The sequence below is a fragment of the Pseudorca crassidens genome, chromosome 2 (assembly GCF_039906515.1).
Source record: "Pseudorca crassidens isolate mPseCra1 chromosome 2, mPseCra1.hap1, whole genome shotgun sequence".
In the NCBI taxonomy this organism is placed as follows: Eukaryota; Metazoa; Chordata; class Mammalia; order Artiodactyla; family Delphinidae; genus Pseudorca; species Pseudorca crassidens.
This window is the reverse complement of record NC_090297.1, coordinates 76209762-76233784: the sequence shown is the minus strand read 5'-3', so window position 1 is coordinate 76233784 and position 24023 is coordinate 76209762. Positions and strand designations below refer to the sequence as shown.

General features: G+C 37.2%; 1 protein-coding gene across 2 annotated transcripts in view; it reads right to left on the bottom strand.

Annotated features, from left to right (window-relative positions):
- Positions 1 to 212: 212 nt before the first annotated feature.
- HS2ST1 (heparan sulfate 2-O-sulfotransferase 1) overlaps positions 213 to 24023 on the bottom strand; it is a 186647-nt gene continuing 162836 nt past the window's right edge. Inside the window, exons 4-7 of one of the 2 annotated variants that reach the window (XM_067726790.1) lie at positions 20346 to 20484; positions 7776 to 7873; positions 5406 to 5563; positions 213 to 4168 (exon numbers count right to left, since the gene is read on the bottom strand). In XM_067726790.1, the coding sequence (XP_067582891.1) occupies positions 3939 to 4168; positions 5406 to 5563; positions 7776 to 7873; positions 20346 to 20484 (625 nt within the window). In that variant the 3' untranslated portion in view covers positions 213 to 3938. The remainder of the gene's footprint in view (positions 4169 to 5405; positions 5564 to 7775; positions 7874 to 20345; positions 20485 to 24023) is intronic. The other variant, XM_067726791.1, reaches the window with a different exon arrangement.

The window sequence follows — 24023 nt, the reverse complement described above, 5'->3', positions numbered from 1 at the left end:
TGTCAACTCATGAAGTAGAAGCACCTGGGCCTCTTAAAGACAAACTTCATAAAAGGTTACAATACCGGGTGCTTCTCATAATAAAGGATTCTAGGACCGTAGGTGTGTTTGAGAATGATCAATGGGAAAACCCAGAGATGGTTTACACAGATGTTCTCTATGTAGAATTTGAATGTAAATTAAAATACCAGCTATGCATTTGGGAACCAGCCTTTAGTTAAATTCTTTAGAGCTTTTAGAATTTTTATTTCATTTTATTAGAAAAAGAGAATCATTGTCTACAAACTATCTTCTTTCTAACTATGCAAATACAATGAGCAAATCATCTGCAATATCAAAATACTGTTTGTAAATCACTGATGGCACAAACAATTTTAGGAATCTCTGATAGGACATAATATTGAGAAAGAGCAACAGTGGACTTCAAATTATAGGCATTAATTGAATTTTAAGAATAAAAAATAAAATGCAAAGTTTAGAAGTCAGTAAGTTTTTCTCTGATTTTCAGTAATTTAAATCCAATCATCAGGAATTCAGAATCACCCAATATGTTCAAAGTTGCACAAATGCGTATGGATGATAGAAAAGTAATCCCCATGCAATATTTTAAGTGTTGCTATCAGATATATTTAAGTGATACTTTACAGATTAAAGTTGGGTAAAATCAAAATATATCCTCCCCATTACATTTTAAAACAGTCACAATAATTTATCAACAGTTGCCATTTCACAGCAATTAGAAAATAGGAGTTGATACAAGTTGAACAAAAAGGTACTTTTTCCTCTTTTAGGAAATAAACATATATAGATATATATATGTACACATACACATATAACATTATCTTTTAAAATTCAAAGTGGTTAATTTGCTTTTGTATTATATAAAAAAAAATTTTCCCTATGTTCAAAATACTGAAAAAGCACAAAGGCTGAAAAAAGAAAACCACATTTGCCACTTTAAAAAAATACATTATTGTCTCAGTGGTTCTATTTATTTGATTATAAAGTTAGGTATTATAAGGACTCTGCACTTGTCAGATTCCTAGGACTGTACTGGACCACATGGAATTAAATCTAACCCTTCCTCAGTCTCCAGGAAGGATACTTTTAACCCACTCTAAAAGATGATAGCATAAATGCCCCTATTCTGAACTGTTAAACCGGGAAAGAAAACACGCCCACCTGGAAACAATCGAAGTCGTAAAAGTTTATGAAACCGTGGGAGAGACTGCCTGAATCAGAAAGCTGTTCTTTGGATAGAAGTTAGTTTTTGGAAGTATATAAACTCTTTTAGGCCACTAGAGTACAGATTCAAAAGTGATTTCTCCATAAATAATAATCTGTTACAGGGGTTTGTAAAGTACAACTCATGGTCCATATCTGGCATGTCACCTGTTTCAGTAATAAAGTTTTATTGGGACACAGCCATGCTCATTCATTTATGTGTTGTCTATGACTGCTTTTGTACTAGTATGGCAGAGTTGAGTAGTTGTGATGGAGACCAATGGTGTGCAAAGCCTAAAATAGTATTTACTCTCTGAACCTTTATAGGAAAAGTTCACTGACCCCAGATCTAGTGCACTATGTGCTACTCTAGTTACCTAAAAGAGCTGATGCACCTCAAGGGGATTTTAGCTGGACTCCAAGAGTAACCTGCATACTAGGGTTCCTTAGCAGACAAATGTCAGATGCCCCATCCTGAGGTGGTGCTTTACTTCGGGCAAGGAAATCATTTGTATATATTCTCCACAAATACCTATAAAAGGTATTAAATACACCAAAAAGAAAGCCAAGTAAGAAAAGTATGCCTGTTGATATTCCCTTAATATTGTCCTATTATTGGGGGGAAAGGGTGCTACAATGACTCTTTCTGTCAACTTCCTTCAGCTTTTCTTTAAATTTGTCTATAAATGTCTTTTGATAAGTAGCGCTCCCTCCTCCTTCTATGCAATTAATAACCTTTAAAGCCACCTGACTAAAATGCTTACATAGTTTGGTGAGGCCTTGTTCGGGGATATTTATTTAAACTGAACATATTAAAGATTATCCTTGTAGAAAATGTTTCTAAAATTCTTTATCTCTGCTACTCTAAGAAGTGGAAGAAGGTAAAGAATGCACGGGGAGATCAAACTCTGCAAAGTATACCTTAAAAACCAGAGGTATAAAATAGCTACGCTTTCTGAACGGTAATGTAAAATAAAAACAGAAAAAATCTTCCAAATTTGAAGAGCAAATTTTCCCTTGCCCTGAGTCAGCTAATGAAATCTTTTTTCAAACAGGGAACCTCCTGAACTCAAGCAGCTGCTCAGGAAACTGTAAGAGTTCACAGGTGTTTCAATATTTCAATAGTTGTTGAAACAGGGAAGATAAAACACTGAGAAGAGATTTATTAGACAGAAATTTATATCAAGAGATTAACTGTTTTTTCAACCAGCTTATAGGTGGACTCTTCTCCTTCTTTGTTAAAAAATGAATGGTATGAAACTATATGTTAAAGATGTTTCCATAATACCTTACGTTTACATAGCGCCTTACAGTTTCAAAGTGCTTTCACATGCCATCTCATTTAATCCTCACAACACCCCTGTGAGGTAGGTAGGACAGGTATTATCATCCTCACTGCAGGATGAGGAAACTGAGGCAGAGAGCAATTAAGTGACTTGCCCAAGATCACACAGCTGGTAAGTGGCAGAGCCAGGACAAGAAATCAAGTTTTCTGACTCCTCATCCAGTACTCTTTCCACTATAACTACTGCCCCCAATTATGAATAATGTACTGTGTCTCAAAATTGAAAGGTTATTGAAGTTCACTGCAGTGATGTCTTAACAGTAAAGTTAAATGAAAAATACAAGAACAGTAGGTCTGATGGTTTTACCTGACATAATAAAATTGGTGCAAAACCACTTTTTGTCTAATTACTTATAATCTTTTGGTCCAAATACATAAAATATGCAATATTTACAGCATTTTCCAATTTTTTTCGTAAATGCAATGCTTTAAAACACATTATAAAGCACCTTAGTAAAAATAGTCTACAAGTAAAAGTACAGAAGAAGTAGGAAAAATCCTACCCATTACCACAGCTCACTAAATGGAGTTATAATATGGATTCACCAATACCTCAGTTTACACCTTTACAAATAACCCATGGAGAAACAAATACTAAACTTACTTTTTTGATATTAATGTGTGGAAGCCTTAACCAAAACTTCAGGCAATGTCAACATTCTTTGAAGTGTTTCCCCAATCTTAGATACTGGGGAGACAGGAATGAGAAATACTGCTTTGATTCTTTTTACAGTATTAATAATGGTTTAAATTGATTTTTAACACTAATCATCATTTTTTTAAGAAAATTAAAATGACCTACATAAATATGGGCAGTTCCAACTACAGCAGATACAGTCTTAGCAAACGTGATCAAACATTTCAGTAAATTTCATGGGACGTGATTCACAGAAACAAAGTACACACCGCCAAACAGTTAATAACACTATCCAGTAGAGGCGTATAACCCAAACCTCCAGGTGAAGGTGGAAGTAGCAAATGGATTCATCTTCATTCATGGTTAGTTGAAAAAAAATGCTTTATCAAAAAGAGTATCAGAACTTTTTCTGAAATTGTATTTCATTATTTAGCCTTCAATTAGACCTGCTATGTGTTTATTTTAGGTGATGTGTAGGTTTTGTTCAGGCAGGAGGTTATAACTCCCACCAAAACTTAACCAGAAAAAAAAAAAAAAGGCTGAAACTTAAACTTCCTAGACCACTGACATGTCAGCCAGAATCTACTTCCTTGACGTCACTGTCTGTATCCTAACTCAGTTCAATACAAATTATCTTACACACCCATCAGCAATCCAAGTTGTGGAGCTGAGAACTAAGGTGAAGACAGGGTCAAAGTTGTAGTTCAAGAATCTAACTGCCACACTTTGTACTCAGTTCGATTTAGGGTAAATCTTTTCATAGAAAAAGTTCTGTGCAAGGATGTAGAGGTCTCCATCTTTTTCTCGTACAGCGTGGGCTCTGATGAATTGGAACTGCTCTAGTGCAAACTCATAGAACTCATTCTCCATTTTCCAAATGTCAGATTGCTGTAGTTTTGCAATGGTTTGTTTAGTAGGGAGTTTCTTCTCTGTGGTTTTCCTAAGATGAGATTTCTTTCCTACTTACAAAGGAAAAAGAGAAAAGGTAAATAAATTCTGAGAACACACAAAAGATCAATGCCTGTTTATTTGAAGAGACTGTTTAAGTTAGTATGACACATGGAAGAGCATAATTGTTTTGTCTTAATATCATTCAGGCAAAAACAGTGCCCTAATCATACTAGAACTGTGATTTATTCCTTTGTAATGCAAATCCTTACCCTTGTTAAAGACTTAATGAGATGTCAAATAATAAAAGTAAGAATCGTGGACGTCCCTGGTGGCGCAGCGGTTGGGAATCCGCCTGCCAATGGAGGGGACATGGGTTTGAGCCCTGGTCCGGGAAGATCCCACATGCTGCAGAGCAACTAAGCCCATGCTCCACAATTACTGAAGCCCACGCATCTAGAGCCCGTGCTCCGCAACAAGAGAAGCCACTTCAATGAGAAGCCCGTGCACCACAACGAAGAGCAGCCACCGCTCTCCGCAACTAGAGAAAGCCCGCGCACAGCAACGAACACCCAATGCAGCCAAAAATAAATAAATTTATTTTAAAAAAAAGTAAGAATGGCCACTTGGTAACGTGTAGGCTGTCACCTTACATGCTGTATTCTCAAATGCTTGGTGCTCTGACTAGTTTGTTTTTAAAGACATGATAAAATACCTATTTTCAAACTTAGTGCTGATTTCTCATAACCTATTCTCTATATCTATGTGTTAAAAGCTAGGGCACATGCATACTCCAGGAAGAGTTCCTCTGATTGTATCTTACCAAAGAACAGAAAAAAAAAATCAGAATTAGATTGGACCAGCACGGTCACTTTCAGATATGTAATACTGTCACAGCTGCTGAAGCATTCTTTTAGGAGCACTGTGACATAGCACAGGATCATTACCAATGTGACTCAGTCTCTCCATCCTACCCCTACCTAAATAGCACTAGACATGTCTAAAGGGTGGAATGTATGGCTGGCACTACTGAATATCACACATTTCTAAGGCTGGCCCTGTAGTTTGTATCTTTCCATTATACCTACAATGCCTTTTAATTATAATCTCGTGCATGTTTATTCATTAAACAAATATTTAATGAATACCATCTGTGTGCCATGTACTGTTTTTGTATTGAAAATGGTGAATAGAAACAGACAATATACTTGCCTTTCTGGAGTTTTATTCAACAAACTTCAAATCACACATATTTTGCAAGTGGCAAACAAAGTTAAGGACAGCTTGAAAAAGAAACCCATCCTTATATACCTGTACGATAGAGCTCTGTAGCACCCCTGAAGAACCGGGGCAAAGCTGCCTCCAATAACATGATAAAATCTTCAAGCTCTTCAGTAACTCCCACCAGAAAGTACTCATTAACTAGGTTATATTTGGCTTGATCCATAGCCCACCTGCTTCCTACATTCCTAAAACCAAAAAAAAGGAATAAAAAAATTGATTGTGAAATCTGCTAAATACTTTTGATGCCTTTGACACTGTATATTATGGAAAAAACAGATAAACACATGTCCATCCAAAGCCTTAATGCCCTTTTATTAATGTCCTTTGGGAGGCACACCTGTTTCTAATTTCCTTTGCCTCTGCCCCCAGTTCCTGCTCAACTACGCAGGGCTAACCCAGATTTTAGTAGAGGACACTTAATTTGAACAGTTAAGAAATGTGTATACATATCCTCCCATCTGATCTAGTATGAGTGCATTTAATTTTTGTTAACTACAGTTGTCCCTTGAACAACATGGGTTTGACCTGCACAAATACCTTTCAATAGTAGATACTACAACACTACATGGACCATGGTTGGTTGAATCTGCAGATCGAAGGAACCGTGGATACAAAGGACCAACTATAAATTATACCGGGATTAACCCCCAGCTTGTTCCAGGGTCAACTGTACTCTAAACTTCGTTCATTTTAAGAGCTCTCTAGGAAGGTCTAAGCAATTTTGTGTAGCGATTATCTTCATTTAATTTATGAGTTTAGGTTTTTCTGATATTTCTTAAAAACAGAAATAGGATAAGAAATGGCTCTGCTAAGAATCTTTTTATTTTTCATGTTTTTAGCTAACGGCTGTTAATAGAGGTTTGGCCCTAAATAAACTATGCCTTTGGGTTCTTTTTAGCACTGACATTCCCTAACCCTAATGCCAAGCTCTGCCTTTAAGCAGTGTGATATTGAGCTGATGACTTCGCCTTTCTGAGCTTGTTTTCTCAGCCATTAAAAAGCTGGCACGGGTGGTGGGAAGCTGGGGAAGCAAACGAGTTGATTTCTCAGGTGCCTCCCAGATTTCTCAAGTGCCTCCCAGTTCTATGAATCGAGGAGGCATACTAAAGAAGTGTGATTAAAATCTCCTCAGTAATGCCCAATGGAGAGATATACTCTCTATTGCTCTAAGGTAGGGGAGGCAACCTTTCCTCTAAAGAGCCAGAGAGTAAAGCCGGAGATGGGTCTGCAGGTCATATGGTCTCGGTCACTTGGTTACTTAACCCTGCTCTTGCAGTGTGAAAACAGCTACAGACACTAAGTAAATAAATAGATGTGGTTGTCTTCCAATAAAACTATTTATAAAAACAGGTGATGGGCCAAATTTGGTGTCCGGGTTGTAATCTACTGATCCCTGTTGTAAGGAAATGATTAAAAATTGAGAAGACATACTTTCTAAGCTTCCAATTCTTACATTATTACAGTTGACCTTTGAACAACACGAGCGTTTAGGGGTTCCAACCAGACCCGATCCCCCATTCCCCACTTGAAAATCTGCATATAACTTTACAGTCAGCCCGCCATATCCCCAGCTCCACATCCGAGGATTCAGCCAACCACGGATCATGTAGTACTGTAGTACATCTTTATTTAAAAAAATCTGCATTTCAGTGGACCCGCGAAGTTCAAAGCTGTGCTGTTCAAAGGGTCAATTGTATTATGCGTTGATACAATCTACTGAGTAGGGCCTTAAGGTTCTCAGTAATCTAATACTATATCTCAAATAATGATGGAAAGAACAGAAGGCATTCCTTATATCGCTCATGGTTTTAAGGAAGCTACTAACTTTGAATGTGTTCCTGTTTTTTTCTACTTTTCCTATTAAAATGATTGATTAGAACTAATGCGTACCATTATTTTTTTAAACTGAAAACTCAGCACATTCTGAGGAAATAAACTCTATTAAAGATAAAATATCTTTATTTTACCTTGGCTTCTCTCAAAGTCAAATCAGTTTAACAGTAAATCCAGGTGAATAATTTACCCACTAAGCCTCTTCTTGATCTAAAATGGATGGCTCAAACAATAAGCTTAGGAGAAAATGAGGTTTATGAAAGGAACCCTGACCTCTAATTAAGACCACTGCTAGAACATAGCAAGACACATAACACCAAAAACAAAAAAGAATTAAAAACCAGCATCTGAGAAATCATTGCAAGCATGTTTTACATGAAGAATCTTTTTAATGCACTTAAAGGTAACTAAAAACTAGGTATTACTTAATTACATGTTATTTTTGGTCTGGTCTTTCACGAACTTCCTTACACCTAGTCCTTGACTAACACACTCACCCTTGTGAAATACAGATTATAGAGATAATAGATAGATTACTGATTGAAGCTAGCTTTATCTCCCTACCAGCATTCCGAGCTGTGGCCACAGAAGAATGGGATTTGAAGCCAGAGCTTCTCCGGAGCACAGTCTGAGCCGCCCTCAGCTACACATTCATCAAAGGTCTGGAAAAAAGACAAAGCAGCACATGTGAGCCATAAACCCGAGCCTCACCTACCAAGTATCTTAATGTGGTAAGTTATTAAATAAATGGCAGTGGATGGGACGAGTAGTGAATTAAAGTGATAGGTTACAAAAACATACTTGAGATACTGAGCAAAGTCAAACATGGGTTGTTCTCACATCGTTGTTTTATACCAGTGTTTATAAGAATTCTTCTACTATATGAATGGAACATCCCCCAGATAACAACTTATCCTTGAAATTAAGTACTGGTTTATGTTGAGTTTGTGTATTTATATTTTCTATCCCCTTACCGAAGTAAGTTAAATAAAAACAAGGTTAAAGATACTCTTTGTGAAACAATTATTTGAAAAGAATATAAAGTAGGACTACACTTAAGTCTTTTCCCCTTTTCTCATTAAAACAAACAAAAAAATCATTGTACAAAGCAAAAGTGACCCTGGACACTTATGACTTGCATGCCATCCTCTCCAAATGCATCTGACTAAATTAATTAAAAGGGCAGGAGACTCACAGGTTATGGATCTAAAATTAAATCAACTTCATTTTCTTTAGTACTTACTGTCTGTCACAGGCATTTTTACAGTAGGCGTTATCTATTTGAAATGATATTAAGATGCCAGAGAACAAACTTAAGAGCTCAGGCTGTTGGAGTAGACATCTATAAATACCACCTGTTATTTCTGAGAAGAGGGGGTATGTAAAAGTAGAAAGAGAACGCATCCAGAGTCCAGACTCCTGAGTTTCTAGAACCATGTGTGACTCTATCTTGAGTAAGTCTTTATGGCCTCCAAACCTCACTTTCTAATCTATAAAATCAGATAAATTCAAAGGTCCCTTTCAACCAAAAATCTAGTAAGAATAGGACCCCAAACCCTTAGGTCTGACTATGGCTAGAGGTATAGTGGAATAATTATCTTTATTCTGGCAACATTTAAGAGGCAACAGCAAACTGCAGACCACAATTGATTTGCCCATTTCTTTTACAGATGACCTTCACCATGATATAGGAAAAAGATTTATGACTTGGGTTTGAATCTTGAACCCAGATCTGTGTTAGTTTCCTCATAGGAAAAAGGAGGACATAATCTTACTTTGAGGAAGAAATAAAATCATGGATCTAAAAGAATCTACCACAAAGAGTGGTTCACTGTAGGCACTCAATAAATGGGATGTGTCTACGTCTGTCTTTCTCTCCCCACCTCTCCTCCCTAATAGTCAAATACAATGTTTTGTTGGTTCTTGTTCTCCCTGACCTCCACAGCGTTGTCTACTTCTTTGAACACTCCCCTTTTTGGCTTTTTGTTGGTTCTCTGTACCTTTCTGAATGTACTATCACTATCTTCTTTTAAGGCATGTTTTGGTCCTTCTACCAAGCATGGAAACTCAGCTGTCTTCTCTTTACCCACTCCCTTCCTTAGCTTATTCACACTTCCTTGGCTTCATTTATAATTTCTAGGCAAAAGTTTCCAAATTTGTACCCCCAGATCCATCACCTCTTACCTATCTTCTGATACCTAGTATGCCTTTTCATTTGAATTTCCAGTATTAGCTCATATTCAATATTTCTGGCAATAGGATGACATTGCCCCTTGTAATTCAGACTCAAGATCTCAGCACATTTCTTTATTTTTCCTCTCCCTCACTTAACATCCTTGAGGTAATGTCTTTCCAATGCATCTTTTTTTTTCCCCAATCTTCCATCAGGATCTTGCCATGTCATGTCTCCATTCTTACAATCACTTCCTAATTGGGCTCCCTTCCCTCCCTTCCTTCAATCTGCTCTTAGACTACCAGGTTAGTCTAAGTAGTCACTTCTAACATCCTCTACTCAGAAAACTTCAATAGCTTCCAATATCTTTTTAAAAAGAGAAATACAAACTCTTTATCCTGGCTTTAAAGAATGCTTCATAATCTGACCTCAGTGTGCAAGTCTAGCCTTATCTCCATGTATAACTTCCATCTTTACCAGATTAACCTGTTTTACAGTTTCTCAAGCATGTCATATGTACCTGCAAATCCATATATTTTGCTGACTACATTTTCTTCCTCTGAAAGTGCTTCCCTCCACCAATCTAGTTTACATGAAGACTATCTTTCCAATGACTACTCTGGCCTAAAGTCACTCATTTTTTTTTAACTCATATAAATGAATTAAATACTGCCTTGTAATAGCCAGCTCTTAGGATCCAAGTATGTTATTTATATATACATCTTTATTTAAAGAACTTGCTCCATGTACTTTGGGAAAAAAATTGTATTATGTTCTCTCCTGAACTATAGAAAACACTTATTGGAGGGATCATGCAGTATAGTATGCATTTGTGTCCTCCACAGCATACAATATCTTGCTATACCAACTGTTTGCACAATCATTGTGTCCTCCATAGCATACAATACATTGTTATACCAAATGTTTGCATAATCAATATTTGTAAATGGCTGGAAAGACTGCACTTTGGAGATTTTGCATGAGCATTAAAGGTACAATTCTAGTTGAGATGAAGACAGGGGCAGTAAAATTTTTTCATGAAGCATTTTGACAGTTCCTTAGAGTTCTCTCAAATTCTCTTAGGATTTCTCCCCCAGCCCCCAATGTATACACACACACACACACACACACACACACACACACACATCCATATCAATCTATTTTTTTAAGTGAAAACATCTCAGTTTACACTTAACAATCAACCCCATTTCAATGGCCATTACAGTATGTCTGAAATTTACTAGATGGTCTGATTTAGATTTGCTGGTCTAAGTCACTTTCTAAAAAGTGGTTTTACTATCATTTATGCCACCTTGCAGCTCATAAAAAGAAAACAACCTATGTATCTATCTCTACCGTATCTCAGGTTCCAATAAACCCAGTGGTGATATATCAGAAGGTTTCTGATTTCACGCCTAATCAGTTTCAAACAAATCCTAAATCACAGTACAGTGCTTCTGAAGTTCAGAAGAGGTGCTCTGCTTCATTATACCTTCATCTGAATAGAGTATCAGATGAAAAAGAAATGAATTACTAAGGTGATTGTGAGTGAACTCATAAACTGTACCACCACTGTGTGTGTGTATGTGTGCGTGTAAGATTCAAAGACAAAAAGATTTTGCTTAAATGTGTTGGGTTGGCCAAAAGGTTTGTTCGTTTTTTTCCGTAAGATGGCTCTAGTAGTGCTTAGTTGTCTTTAACTTCATTCGAAACAATTTTGTTAAATTGTATTGTGACAGCTGTCATATCAGCGTGCATTTTTAAAAAACATCAAAATTGGTGAATTTTTGTGTAGTCATTTTAATATTGAAGATGGAAGAAAAAAGCAACATTTTCGGCATATTATGGTTTATTATTTCAAGAAAGGTAAAAACGCAACTGAAACGCAAAAAAGAAAAGATTTGTGCAGTGTATGGAGAAGGTGCTGTGACTGATCGAATGTGTCCAAAGTGGTTTGCGAAGTTTCATGCTGGAGATTTCTCGCTGGACAGTTCTCCACGGTCAGGTAGACCAGTTGAAGTTGACAGTGATCAAATCGAGACATTAATTGAGAACAATCAAGGTTATACCACGTGGGAGATAGCCGACATATTCAAAATATCCAAATCAAGCGCTGAAAATCATTTGCACCAGCTTGGTTATGTGAATCGCTTCGATGTGAGGGTTCCACATAAGTTAAGCGAAAAAAACCTTCTTGACTATATTTCCTCATGCTATTCGGTACTTAAACGTAACAAAAATATTCTGTTTTTAAAACAAATTGTGATGGGCGATGAAAAGTGAATACTGTACAATAATATGGAACGGAAGAGTTCGTGGGGCAAGTGAAATGAACCACCATCCACCTCACCAAAGGCCGGTCTTCATCCAAAGAAGGTGATGTGTATATGGTGGGATGGAAGGGAGTCCTTTATTATGAGCTCCTTTCGGAACACCAAACAATTAATTCCAACAAGTACTGCTCCCAATTAGACCAACTGAAAGCAGCGCTCGAAGAAAAGCGTCTGGAATTAGTCAACAGAAGACACATAATCTTCCATCAGAATACCGCAAGGCCACATGTTTCTTTGATGACCAGGCAAAAAACTGTCACAGCTTGGCTGGGAAGTTCTGATTCATCCACCATATTCACCACACATTGCACCTTTGGATTCCCATTTATTCCGGTCTTTACAAAATTCTCTTAATGCAAAAAATTTCAATTCCCTGGAAGACTGTAAAAGGCACCTAGAACGGTTCTTTAAAAAGTTTTGGGAAGATGGAATTATGAAGTTGCCTGAAAAATGGCAGAAGGCAGTGAAACAAAATGGTGAATACGTTGTTCAATAAAGTTCTCAGTGAAAATGAAAAATGTGTCTAATATTTTTACTTAAAAACCAAAGGAATTTTTTGGCCAATCCAATAAGAAAATAGGACAGTGAAAGAGGCTGCAGTATTAAAAGTTCCCATAGAGTCACTATACGGAAAATTTTGGAAATTTAAGTATCCACTATTGGAATTAAAACTGGTTAATGAATGAGCATGCAGGATGGCTATTTTGACCCAAGTTCTCTAGTTAGCCAACTCCTTCTTCCTGTGTTCTAAAATACTAAAAGTATTTTAGTATTTCAAACAAAATCTGTAGATAATCTTCAAGTTTATTTTTGGCCAGTAGTTTAAAATCTGCTAGCCTACTCTGGCAGTATAAGAGTTACCACCAAAATCCGTTCTTCCCTTCTTCCACAGTCATAGAGTTTAGCCTCTCTTGCAGTTAGGTATGGCCATATGACTAAGTTCTTGCCAGGAGACTGGGGGCAGAAGTGATGTGAGCAAGTTCTGGGTCACTTGGTTAAAAGGAAATTGGTGGGCCTCTAACTTCCCTCCTTCCCATGAGCTGGAAGACAGATGTCGTGGTGACCCAAATTAAACCGAGCACATAAGGGCAAGCCCCTGAAGGGTAGCAGAGTAACAATATGGCAGGAACCCAGCTCCCTGAATGACTGTGTGCAGCAAAGCTGCTCTAAAATCCTGGGCCCCTCACCTTTAGGTTTTTATGTATGACAGAAAAAAATCTACCTAAGCATTTTAATTTCTTTGTTTCAGAAGCATCTACCCTAATTCACCTACCAAACATTTTATTAGATAATATAAAAGTGGAAAAATAGTTTGGGTTTTGCCTCCTTTGTAGTTCCTTCTTATCATTTGGCAAAGGTGTTTCACTCCTATCAACTTAAAAGAAACAGCCCAAAGACAGGCCATAGCAAGGAAGATGTAAAGAAAAAAAAAACAAATACAAATAATCAAAAATTGGCGAACATACATGATTGTGCTAGATCTTAATGTAAAACAGAAATTCTCCTTTTTCTATCTTTTTAAAAATTTTTTTCATACTTTATTTTTTATTTTATTTATTTATTATTATTTTTGGCTGCATTGGGTCTTCGTTGCTGCACGCGGGCCTTCTCTAGTTGCAGCAAGCGGGGGCTACTCTTCATTGCGGTGGGCGGGCTTCTCTCATCGCGGTGGCTTCTCTTGTTGCAGAGCACAGGCTCTAGGCGCAAGGGCTTCAGTAGTTGTGGCACACGGGCTCAGAAGTTGTGGCACACGGGCTCAGAAGTTGTGGCACACGGGCTCAGTAGTTGTGGCTTGCGGGCTCTAGAGCGCAGGCTCAGTAGTTGTGGTGCACGGGCTTAGCTGCTCCGCAGCATCCTTCCTGGACCAGGGCTCAAACCCCTGTTCCCTGCATTGGCAGGCAGATTCTTAACCACTGCGCCACCAGGGAAGTCCCTCCTTTTTCTTTATAAATATGTGATGCATAAAGTAAACCAAGCATTTCCTAGTGAGTGAAATCAAGTTAACGAAACTCAATACCATCTTGACCACATACAGCTCAATGAATCAATCCACTGGCGTCTTAATCAAGATGAACTTCTCCACTGACTCCAACAGTGACATCAGCCCTTGGGCTTCTCTACTCACAGCACAGGAGATGATTGTCAATCAAATGCTGCCCACCAGAACTTTCCCACTCATTTGCTAACTTCTATTCACTTTCTCCTGAACATTCTGACCACATTTCAGAAATAGAATTTTCTATAAATACATGTTTTACTCTTATAAAATTTCTTCTTAAAATAAAAAGCAAAAACAAAACTCAGTTCAGTACACCACAGAAACAAAAAGTTATGATCAGCTTTTTCACTTAAACACCATCTATGCTTAGAAAGAGCAATTCTTTGTGAACTACATACAAATGTTTTTAAAAGCAGGAAATATCAAAATATTCTTTAGACTATTTAGATTATTAGTTTAAATTCCTAGAATTGTAGGTTAAAATAAACAAAATTTGATGCTTGATAGTGATGTCAATTATATTTACATTCAAACCCTTTTCTACAAATGACCTTGCTTCATACTTTATACAGAAAACTGAAGCTGAGAGTGAGCTCCCTTGATTCCTGCTTAGATAAAAGCTTATCTGCAGCCCCTACTGCCCTTATCTGTAAAAAAGTATTTCCTCCTATCTTTAAATACCCTTTCTCACTCCCTTCTGAGACCCTGCTTCACCAATTTTTCTCCAGTTTTTCCATCATAACCCCTTGCTCTCTTCAGGTACATTAATATGCCCAAGTATCTGTTGCCTTTAGTAAAACATTTCTCATATTTTTTGCTCCCTTCAAAGCCAAACTTCTATCTCAAGAGTAGTCTTTCCTCTCAGTCTTAACTTCTCACGGTTACTCCTCAACCCTTTGGATTCCACATAAGCACCTTCTCTGACCTCCCCATTGACAAGTCTAAGGGAAAGTTTTAAATTCTCAATTCACTAACCTCTTCGTGATTGAAATGATTTTTCCATGCATTTCAAGGACTCGCCAGGTTTGTCTTCTGATTCTCCAACCTCAGTCTTCTTGGTGTGCTTCCCTCCCTTTGCCTACTCCTTAAATGTTGTCATTCCCCAGAGCTACATATTTGCACCCCCTTTTTTTCTTCTTCCTTTTTCGTTTGGTCCTGTCTTCATACTCTGTATGTCTCCCAAGTGCAATTTCATTCAATCCCTTGTTTCAACTCCCACCTAATGCTGATGACTCCCAAATCTATGATTAAGTTCAGATTTATTTCTTGATACACAAATACATTTCTAGTGGATGTTTCCATCTGCTTATACATGACTAAAAATAATGTCCAATTTGAACTCATCATCTCTTTCTTCAACTTCATTACAACGGACTTTTCTTTCCATTTTCTCTCTTTTGAACCACATATATAGTAGTTCGATCAGAAGCCTGGGAAGATGACAGGTCAAGGCTGACTCTGGATTGTACCTTTTACTGAGATAGAGAAACTGGTCTACAACAAAGAGTTATCAAACCTTTAAATATGAACTGCAAAGATATTATATTGCTTTCCTGTGGTGCTTTTTTTTTTTTTTTTTTTTTTTTGCAGTACGTGGGCCTCTCACCATTGTGGCCTCTCCCGCTGCGGAGCACAGGCTCTGGACGCGCAGGCTCAGCGGCCATGGCCCACGGGCCCAGCCGCTCTGTGGCATGTGGGATCTTTCTGGACTGGGGCACGAACCCGTGTCCCCTGCATCGGCGGCGGACTCTCAACCACTGCGCCTCCAGGGAAGCCCTCCTGTGGTGCATTGTACATATAAAACACTTTCTAAGCAAACAGTAATAAGTTCTCAAATGCTTTTGTGTAAAATCCATGTTCAATAAGCAAACCACAGTCAGGGGATTATGAATTGCTAAGGACTACGGAAGCAGTATTTTGTAAGCCAGTAGTAGGATCAGGTAGTGGCTAAGTATGGAATTCTTCTAACCTCATTAATATCTTTTATAAACTAATACATATTTTTAGGTATAATATTCTGAATTCATTATAATTCCTACAGCTGTCAATAAGTCTAGTTAATTTAGAGTAAGAAATACGAAAAGCAAATTGGGGTAGGAATTGTGATCTCTGAGATCAATGAGTACTTCTTAAGCAAAAACTGATTCTCCTTTAGATTGTTATTTACAGCATGTAACTATACACTCTTTCCATAAGTATAACCCCCTTAGTGTTCTGCTAATAAAACAATAATTAATAAAAATGATTAATAACCTATAGGATAGTACAAAACTGAAATATTCATAAGATAAATATTTACATATTTAGAAAACGTGAGTGATGAGAATTATAGGTATAGTTATTTGGAAGCTGTAAGAAGGCCTATGCTGAAAGAAGGCCTGAGAGACAGACTATTCAAACTTGGGTATTTGGTTAATGTTTTCTCAAAATGAACAAAGTGGGTCTGCCACTTGAAAGAAAACAACTGACAGTCTTAGTAGCCCAGCGGTTCTCAGCTGGCGCTGTTTTGACCCCCAGGTGACATCTGGCAATGTTTGGAGACCTTCTTCGTTCTCACACCTGGAGGGTGTAGGGGAGATGCTACTAGGTAGAAGTCAGAGATGCTGCTAAACGTCCTATAATGTGTAAGGCAGCCCTCACAACAAGGAATTCTCTGGCCAAAAGCAACAATAGTGTCAAGGTGGAGAAATCCTGTGGGTGCCAGTGATAAAAGCTAAGCTTTCAAACTAAAAAATATAAAAATTTAAATTTATTTTTACTTCATCTGTCACCATAAGCCTGACAGGTTCCCAATACTTACAGACTTTTCTGATGAGATAAGTGGTGACGTTAACGAATGTGAATTTTTGATATTGTATAATAAAATGTGCCAACACTTGGAAGATCCACGTAACTCAGTGAACTAATGTGTTCCAAATGACCAATACATGAGGTTAAAAAATTATGCTTGGTTAAAAAATCCATTCAAAGTATAAAATATATCAGTGGATTTTAATGCAGCAGAACATAAAAGGTTAACTGCTATGGTTTCAGATTCCACACTTCAATAACTTTAAGAAACTACTACTAGTTAAGTTTTAGTGTAATATTAAAGAAGAATTTCCACAATTTTCTGAAAAGGCTATTAAAATACTGCCTTTTCTAGTTACATATCTGTGTAAAGCTGAATTTTCTTCATACACTTCACCAAAAGAATGTATTAAATAGACTGATTCAGCAGCAGATATGAAAATCCAGCTGTCTATATTATATTAAATCAGGTGTTTTAAAAATTTGCAAAAATGTAAAATGCCACTATTTATACCTTTTTCTGAAAATGGTTATTTGCATTAAAATATATTATTTATGTTACCATATTATGGTTTCCTACTGTTACTATTAAATTAGTTACTATTTTAAAAGTTTCTCAGTCAATTGGCAAATTTACTGATATTGGTAAATATGAACAGAAATAGATATAACCCACATAGATAAAAGTTCCTTGGCGGTCCTCAATAAAAAGAGTAAAAGGAGTTCTGAGACTAAAAAGTTTGAGAACCACTGATTTATATATTGTAGTTCTTGAATGCTGACCTTTGGATTACTAAATATCCCTATTTTCCAGGTATTGGGACAGAGATTAAATTATGCAAAACTCTAGGTATAAAGTTTGAAAAACAGAGTATTTGAAATCTCCCAAATAAAACAAATCTTATGTTCCTTACAAGATGAACTGAAAGCTATCACAGGCATATACATATGACTAAAATGGCTTTGAAATTATTGACAGTGTAAACCAGAAACTGGAAATGAAGCCATTGTAAGGTATTTCCAGCCTTAGCCTTTGCCATCATAGCCACTTTTTAATCCCTGTTATCTTCAAATACCCTGCCATCTTCCAAAGTGCTATATGCCACGAAGTCTTACCAACTTTACAGATATGAGTTTATTAAAGAAAACTCTTGCCAGTTAAAGATATTAAGGAATTATTTGCAATATAACAACTTTATTTAACTCATTAGGTGCCAGAATGTTACCAACATTTATGTCATGAGAAACAAACCAAATTATTAAAAACGTGTGTTTCAATGTTTCAAGACTGAAAAGGTCTATTTTGCCTATCACAAAACAAAGTAATTCTTTACTTTGATAAAGCATTTGAAGATGGCCCTGTCCCCGTGAGAATTAAGGTAATACAATAGTATTTTGCTGATGTTACTAATATTACATCTAAATAAACAGGTGTATTAATATGTATTTTATAATGACATAAAAAAAACAGACCAAGACCTATCATCATTAGGGTGAAGAATGGTTAAATCTCCAGGCTGGAGAGGGCATACCTACCTAAAGCTTTCAAAGATGAAAGGGAGACTACGTTAAAATATCTGCCTAGGTTTTTCTGTGAGCATTGAATATACAACTTTGGAACATCTCTCATACAAAAATATCGAGTGACATGTTGCTTTCCCTCCCTCCTTTTTCAAGGGTATAGAGAGGTTAAGACTGTGAGCTCTGGAATTGGAGTGCTTGGGTTTAAATTCCTGCACCACCATTTACTGGTAGTATAACACTGGGCAAGGTACTTAACCTTTCTGTGCCCCAGTTTCCTTATCTGTAAAATGGACACAACAACAGCAACTATCCCATAAAATTGTTGTACAGGCCACCTGAAAAAATACATAATATGTGACTTAAAACAGAGCTTGATAAACAAGAAGCACTCAATAGATGTGAGCTATTATTGTTGTTATATTAAGTATTATTGTTACCTAATTCCCTAAACTACATAGGATAGCAACCACAAAACCACGGTATCCAGGGCTGACGTGACATGACAGATGTAGGAACCTACGTGACTGTGAATCTTTTCCTTACCAACACTAACATTCCTTTAGTTGAAGAAGGGAGATGGATACTAACAATTACTGAGTAAGAGCTAGTATAAATGATAGGGCTAAAATTAAAAAAGAAAGTAGTTAGCATTGAAGTGAATTTAGAAATAACTAACAATAAATTTTGAAGTACTAGGTCACAAAAGGGTTATATTACAGATTTTACAAAATTTTACAGATACTCCATAATAATATAATTATATATATTTTTTCTAGAAGATTATATAATACTAAGAGATGAGTGGACGCTGGAAAAAAAGGGTACTGTTTGGATCAGTACCTTCTGTCTAAAGCCTTGAGACTAAGGAAAGAAATAGCGATTTCTAGAAAACATAAACAGGTAAATAAAACAAAAGAACCATTGCCTTCTCATGTGACAGAGGGCACATCCAACTTAGAAAAAAATTAATTGTTGGGTGTTAATTACTATAATACAGCAAGTATCTAGCATCACCATTACACAACACTTTAGGTTTAAAAGGTGCAGAATTCCCTCACTGAGCCATTTGCTGAACGCTTACAGATGAACTAGGCACCGTACTCGTACTAGATATGGAGGAGACAAAGGTGAAGGAAATACAGCGCCTGCTTCAGGACGTTCACAGCCTTTTGGAGAAGACATATATGTAAACAAATAATTCAAGTACCACAAAATAAATATTTAAAAAATAGCGATTTGAATGGAGTGCTCTGGGAACTTTGAAAGGGACACGGCTCACTGCCAGAAAAGACTTTATGAAAGAGGTAACATTTGAGCTGGATCTTAAAGGTGAACAAAGAGTTTTCAGATTGAAGGAGAGACATTGTAAACATAGGGAACAACACGTGTGCAAAAAGTATGAAGTAATAAGTCTGGAGGACGGTGACATTTCAGGTAAGGCACCCAGTGATGCACTGGGTGCCTGAGGCGAAAATGAGGCAGGAGAAGGAGGTCTCAGGCTATGTCAGACTGCGTCTCCTGTGCCTTGGGCAATCCTGTGAGCGACGAGGTCTCCGTAAAGGTATTCCACCAGAAAATTGACACAGTTTGGTTTCTTAGAAAAACAAGTCTGGGGCTACTCTGGAGGACGCACTTAAATAGAAGACAACTCAAATTGTAAGAACCCTGTTAAGCTATTATTCTCATCTTGCCTGAAAAAATAAGCTGCTTTAACAAAATAGTGTCCCTAAACAGATGAACAAAAATCAACGTAAACGGGCTTCCCTGGTGGCGCAGTGGTTGAGAGTCCGCCTGCCGATGCAGTGGACACGGGTTCGTGCCCCGGTCCGGGAAGATCCCACATGCCGCGGAGCGGAGGGGCCCGTGAGCCATGGCCGCTGAGCCTGCGCGTCCAGAGCCTGTGCTCCGCAACGGGAGAGCCACAACAGTGAGAGGCCCGCGTACCGCAAAAAAAAATCAACGTAAACTGCCATCATCAAGGTTAAGAGAACCAAACTATGTACACAAATGTATCATATTAATGAGTTATTATAGTGATCTCATAGAAAATTATTAATAGGGCTATAATAAAACAAATATTCAGCTCCAGAACACAAGTCAAATATTTTTTAAAAGGACAAAATATTATATATACTCCAAAACATCAACTACAAAGTAGTTTTATTTTTACTTCTTCATAATTTTGGGCTCTTTTGAAATTTTCCACAATAAGCAAGGAATACATTTATAATCATTAATAAATTTTAAAAGCATTCACTGTTTATTGCATTTCATAAACAATTATCTTTATAAAAATTCTAAAACTAAAATATTACCTTTTTGTCCCCTTGTTTTCGTCTTCTTAACCCTGGTCTATAATCATCTCCAAATCTCAGAAAGTAATAGTAAGAAACTAGCCTCTCAATAGGATCCCTTATGACATTAATGTAAATTGGCTTCTTCTTCACACCAAATCTGAAATAGAGAAAAATTTAAAAGGTGACATCAACCTTTTCATTCTGTTTGGGGTGTCCTGAAATTGAAATTTGAGGTATTAATTCTATATGGAAAAAAACATGAGTTAATTAAATAAAATACAGTATGTGGAGATTAGAAAATATTTTAGGACTATACTACAATAAAGTAAATAAGAAATAAGAATTTTAAAATTACAGCTGAAGATAAAGGAGAGAAGGGAAAATTGAGTGACAAATAATTTTAAATTTTACTAGCAAGATTACATAAAACACTTCAATTTCACATAGCAATGATTTCTCACTTCTGACGCACCAAACTAGATAAACATTGTCAATGGATATAGCAGAAGTCCACACAAGCGCGATCATTTGAGCCTAACGTCTGTGATGCTAATTTTAAAGACAAGATAGAAGTGAAAAACATTACGTCTTCAGCATTATTTCCTTAGGGAATGATAGAGAGTTGGAGGAACACAGAAGGAGTATACTTTAGCCACCCTTGCAGATCCTAGAATTGTCTAGCTGATTCCTGTTCTAATATCCTCACTTATCCCAGCCTTAAACCTTAGTGTTATCCTGACTCTCCTTTATTCTTCTTTAGCACGGTTACCAAGTCCTTCTGATTTTTTCTTTTGTAGGCTTTCTCAGAGATTTGACCTGTCTTCCTCACTTCCTTTCTTGTCACAACTGCCCTCTTTGTAGGCCTCTTGCTTGGATTACTGCAATAATTGATGGTTTTCTAATAATAAGAATTGGTTTTCTTGCATCCAGTCTCTCTCCCTTTCAGTCTACCTTCATACCAATTCTAAACTGATATTTCCTCATTTATTAGATCACTCTTCTTAGAAACCTGAAATACCCCTACTGTTTATGTTGACTTCAAACCCAAACTCCTTTACTTGATTGTTAATGTCTGCTTGCCTTATGTCTTGGGTTCCACCTTACTTATCTAACTTTATTTTCAACTCTCCTCAAACAAGAAACATCTATCTGTTACAGTTAGGCCCACCTCTTCTGCTTCCCAACAACTCCTATTTCTCCTTACATGCCTTTGCTCATTCTATCTTCCTTAACTAGTCCTATTCTTTCTATTACATTCATTCATTCAAACAGTACCTTTTCGTGTATCCAATATATTCCAGGAACTATTCTAATATTAGGAAAACAGCAGTGAAAAAAAAGGAAAAATTCCTCATCCTTCTGGAGTTAACATTCTACTTGGGAGAGACAGAACATAAACCAATAAATAAGTAAATATGTTAGATGGTAAAAATACTAAGGAGAGAAATGATGCAGTGCATGGAATAGGGAGAAGTGGGGAGAGTACAATTCAAAACAGGGTTTTCCAGGGAGGCAGCAGTATTATTATGTGATGAGAAGAGAGCCATGTAGATATCTAGGAGAAAGTGTTCCAGGAAGATAAGACTTCGAAGTATGAAGGCCCCAAAGCAGCTAAGTGCCAGGCATTTTTGAGGACCAGCAAGGAGGTCAATCTGGCTGCAGCAGAATCAGGAAGGGGACAGGAACAGAGAATGGGAGTGGAGAGATGGGGGTGGTGGTAGAAGACGTGCAGATCACGTGGGCCTTGTAGAGCACGTTATGTATCAGGAGGGAGGCCTTCCTGAGTCAGCCGAGAAGTGTCACGATATGGAATCTGATGTACAGCATGGCGACTATAATGAACAATACTGTACATACTGTATACTTGAAAGTTGCTATGTCAGTAGGTTTTAAATGTTCTCATCACGACAGCAGCGACAACAACAAGATGGTAATCATGTGAGGTGAGGATGTGTTAACTAACCTTATTGTGGTAAACATCTCACAATACATGTGTATAGCAAATCATCACATGGTACACCTTAAACTTACACCATGTTATACGTCAATTATGTGTCAATAAAGCTGGGGGAAAAAAGGTTATTGGCTGTTGTTTTGGAATAAACTGAAGCGGGCAATAACAAAATCTTGTGAAGTCTAGGAAGTCTTCCTGATGACTCCAGCATACAGTGCTATCTGCTCTCATTTGACACCTGCACCCAGGAGCTATTGCTATCAGGCAGTTTTACTCTTGGCTTGTCCTGCTAGCGTTTCTCTTGTAAGTCTTTCCTCCCCAATAGCATTATAAGCCACGTGAGGGTAGGCAGAGTGCTTCACGCTTCCTTTATATATTTCACAGGGCCTGGTATACATAAATACTTGCCCGCTGGTTGGTACTATTTGAAAGATTAAAAAAAAATATTAGCAATCTCTCTAAAATTGGGAATCACAGTGAGAAATGAGAAAAGTAAGCTTAAGTTGTATGACTCAATAAGAGATAGTGGAAGTTGATTATTCTCTTGACAGTCTTGATATGTTCACTCGTCTGTCCACAGAAACCCTCAATTTAGCTAACTGCTTATAACAAATTTCCCTTCTTACTAAAATATTTTTTCAAAGGCACTAAAAAGCACACAGCTAACCTAACTAGTTTCACATTTTCCCCTTACTTCTGCCTGTTACAATAAGTGTCTTACGCACAGCAGGCATTCTATAAATGTTTTACACTAAATGCTTAAGCAAATGAGTAGTGAAAAGAGATCACAGAAGAGAAAAAAGCAAGGTGCCTGGATATAACTTGATTCTTTTAGCTTCTGAATTATTGTAAATTAACTGAACAGGAAGTCCTAACTTACAAACAGGCTGTATTCTATAAAATTGCTTTGTGTGTAAAAAGGGGTCAACTCTTCTGAATTCTAGTCCTTTTCTCATCATTAAGTAAGTGTAAGTCTAAGTCACTAAAATCCTTTGTACATATGGAAATACTGAAAACTACACAGAACTTTTCAGTAAAACATTATTATATTAAATTCGTGAGTCGGTTTATTAGAACTTGGGACATATTTTTTTCACTGAACAACTCATAAACCTATAAAACCAACAATTCAGTAAAAAAAATTTTTCACAAATTTTTAAAGGAAGAAACGGTATTGTTGCAAATATACGGCACTGTCAAATTAGGTATCAGGGTAGAAGCTCCATGAGGGCAGAGGATTGTTTCTCTCTTGTTCATGGCTTTATCATTAGTGTTCAGTGTCAGAAACATAGGTGTTGGATATTAAAGTTAGGTTGAATAGAACGTTGTGAATTGGCCACTTACAAAAGCCTTTTTGTGGGACAGTGCACCCACTAGTGAGAAGAGGGTAGGTAGGGAGGTATCAGGGATACACAGTTGCTACCTTAACTGCTAGAGCTGTCTTGTAAGAGGAATCTAAAAGGGGGAAGCACAGGGCAGTGGGGCAATGACTCCATTCTTAAGACTGTGGGATTCCCTGGGAACCTCCTTTATCATCTCCATTATTAGCCACTGATCCACGTGAACTATTCCCTTGGGAATTACTTCGTCCCAGAACATCTCCTACCAATGCCTCTTCTTTTTTGCTTTCTGCTAGCCCCTGACCTGTGGAACAGATAGCAATTCTTACCAAGTAGAAGTGGAAGGGGGACATGGCACTTGAGAAAACTCTTCCTGCTGTCTGGGAAATGACTTTCTGGGGC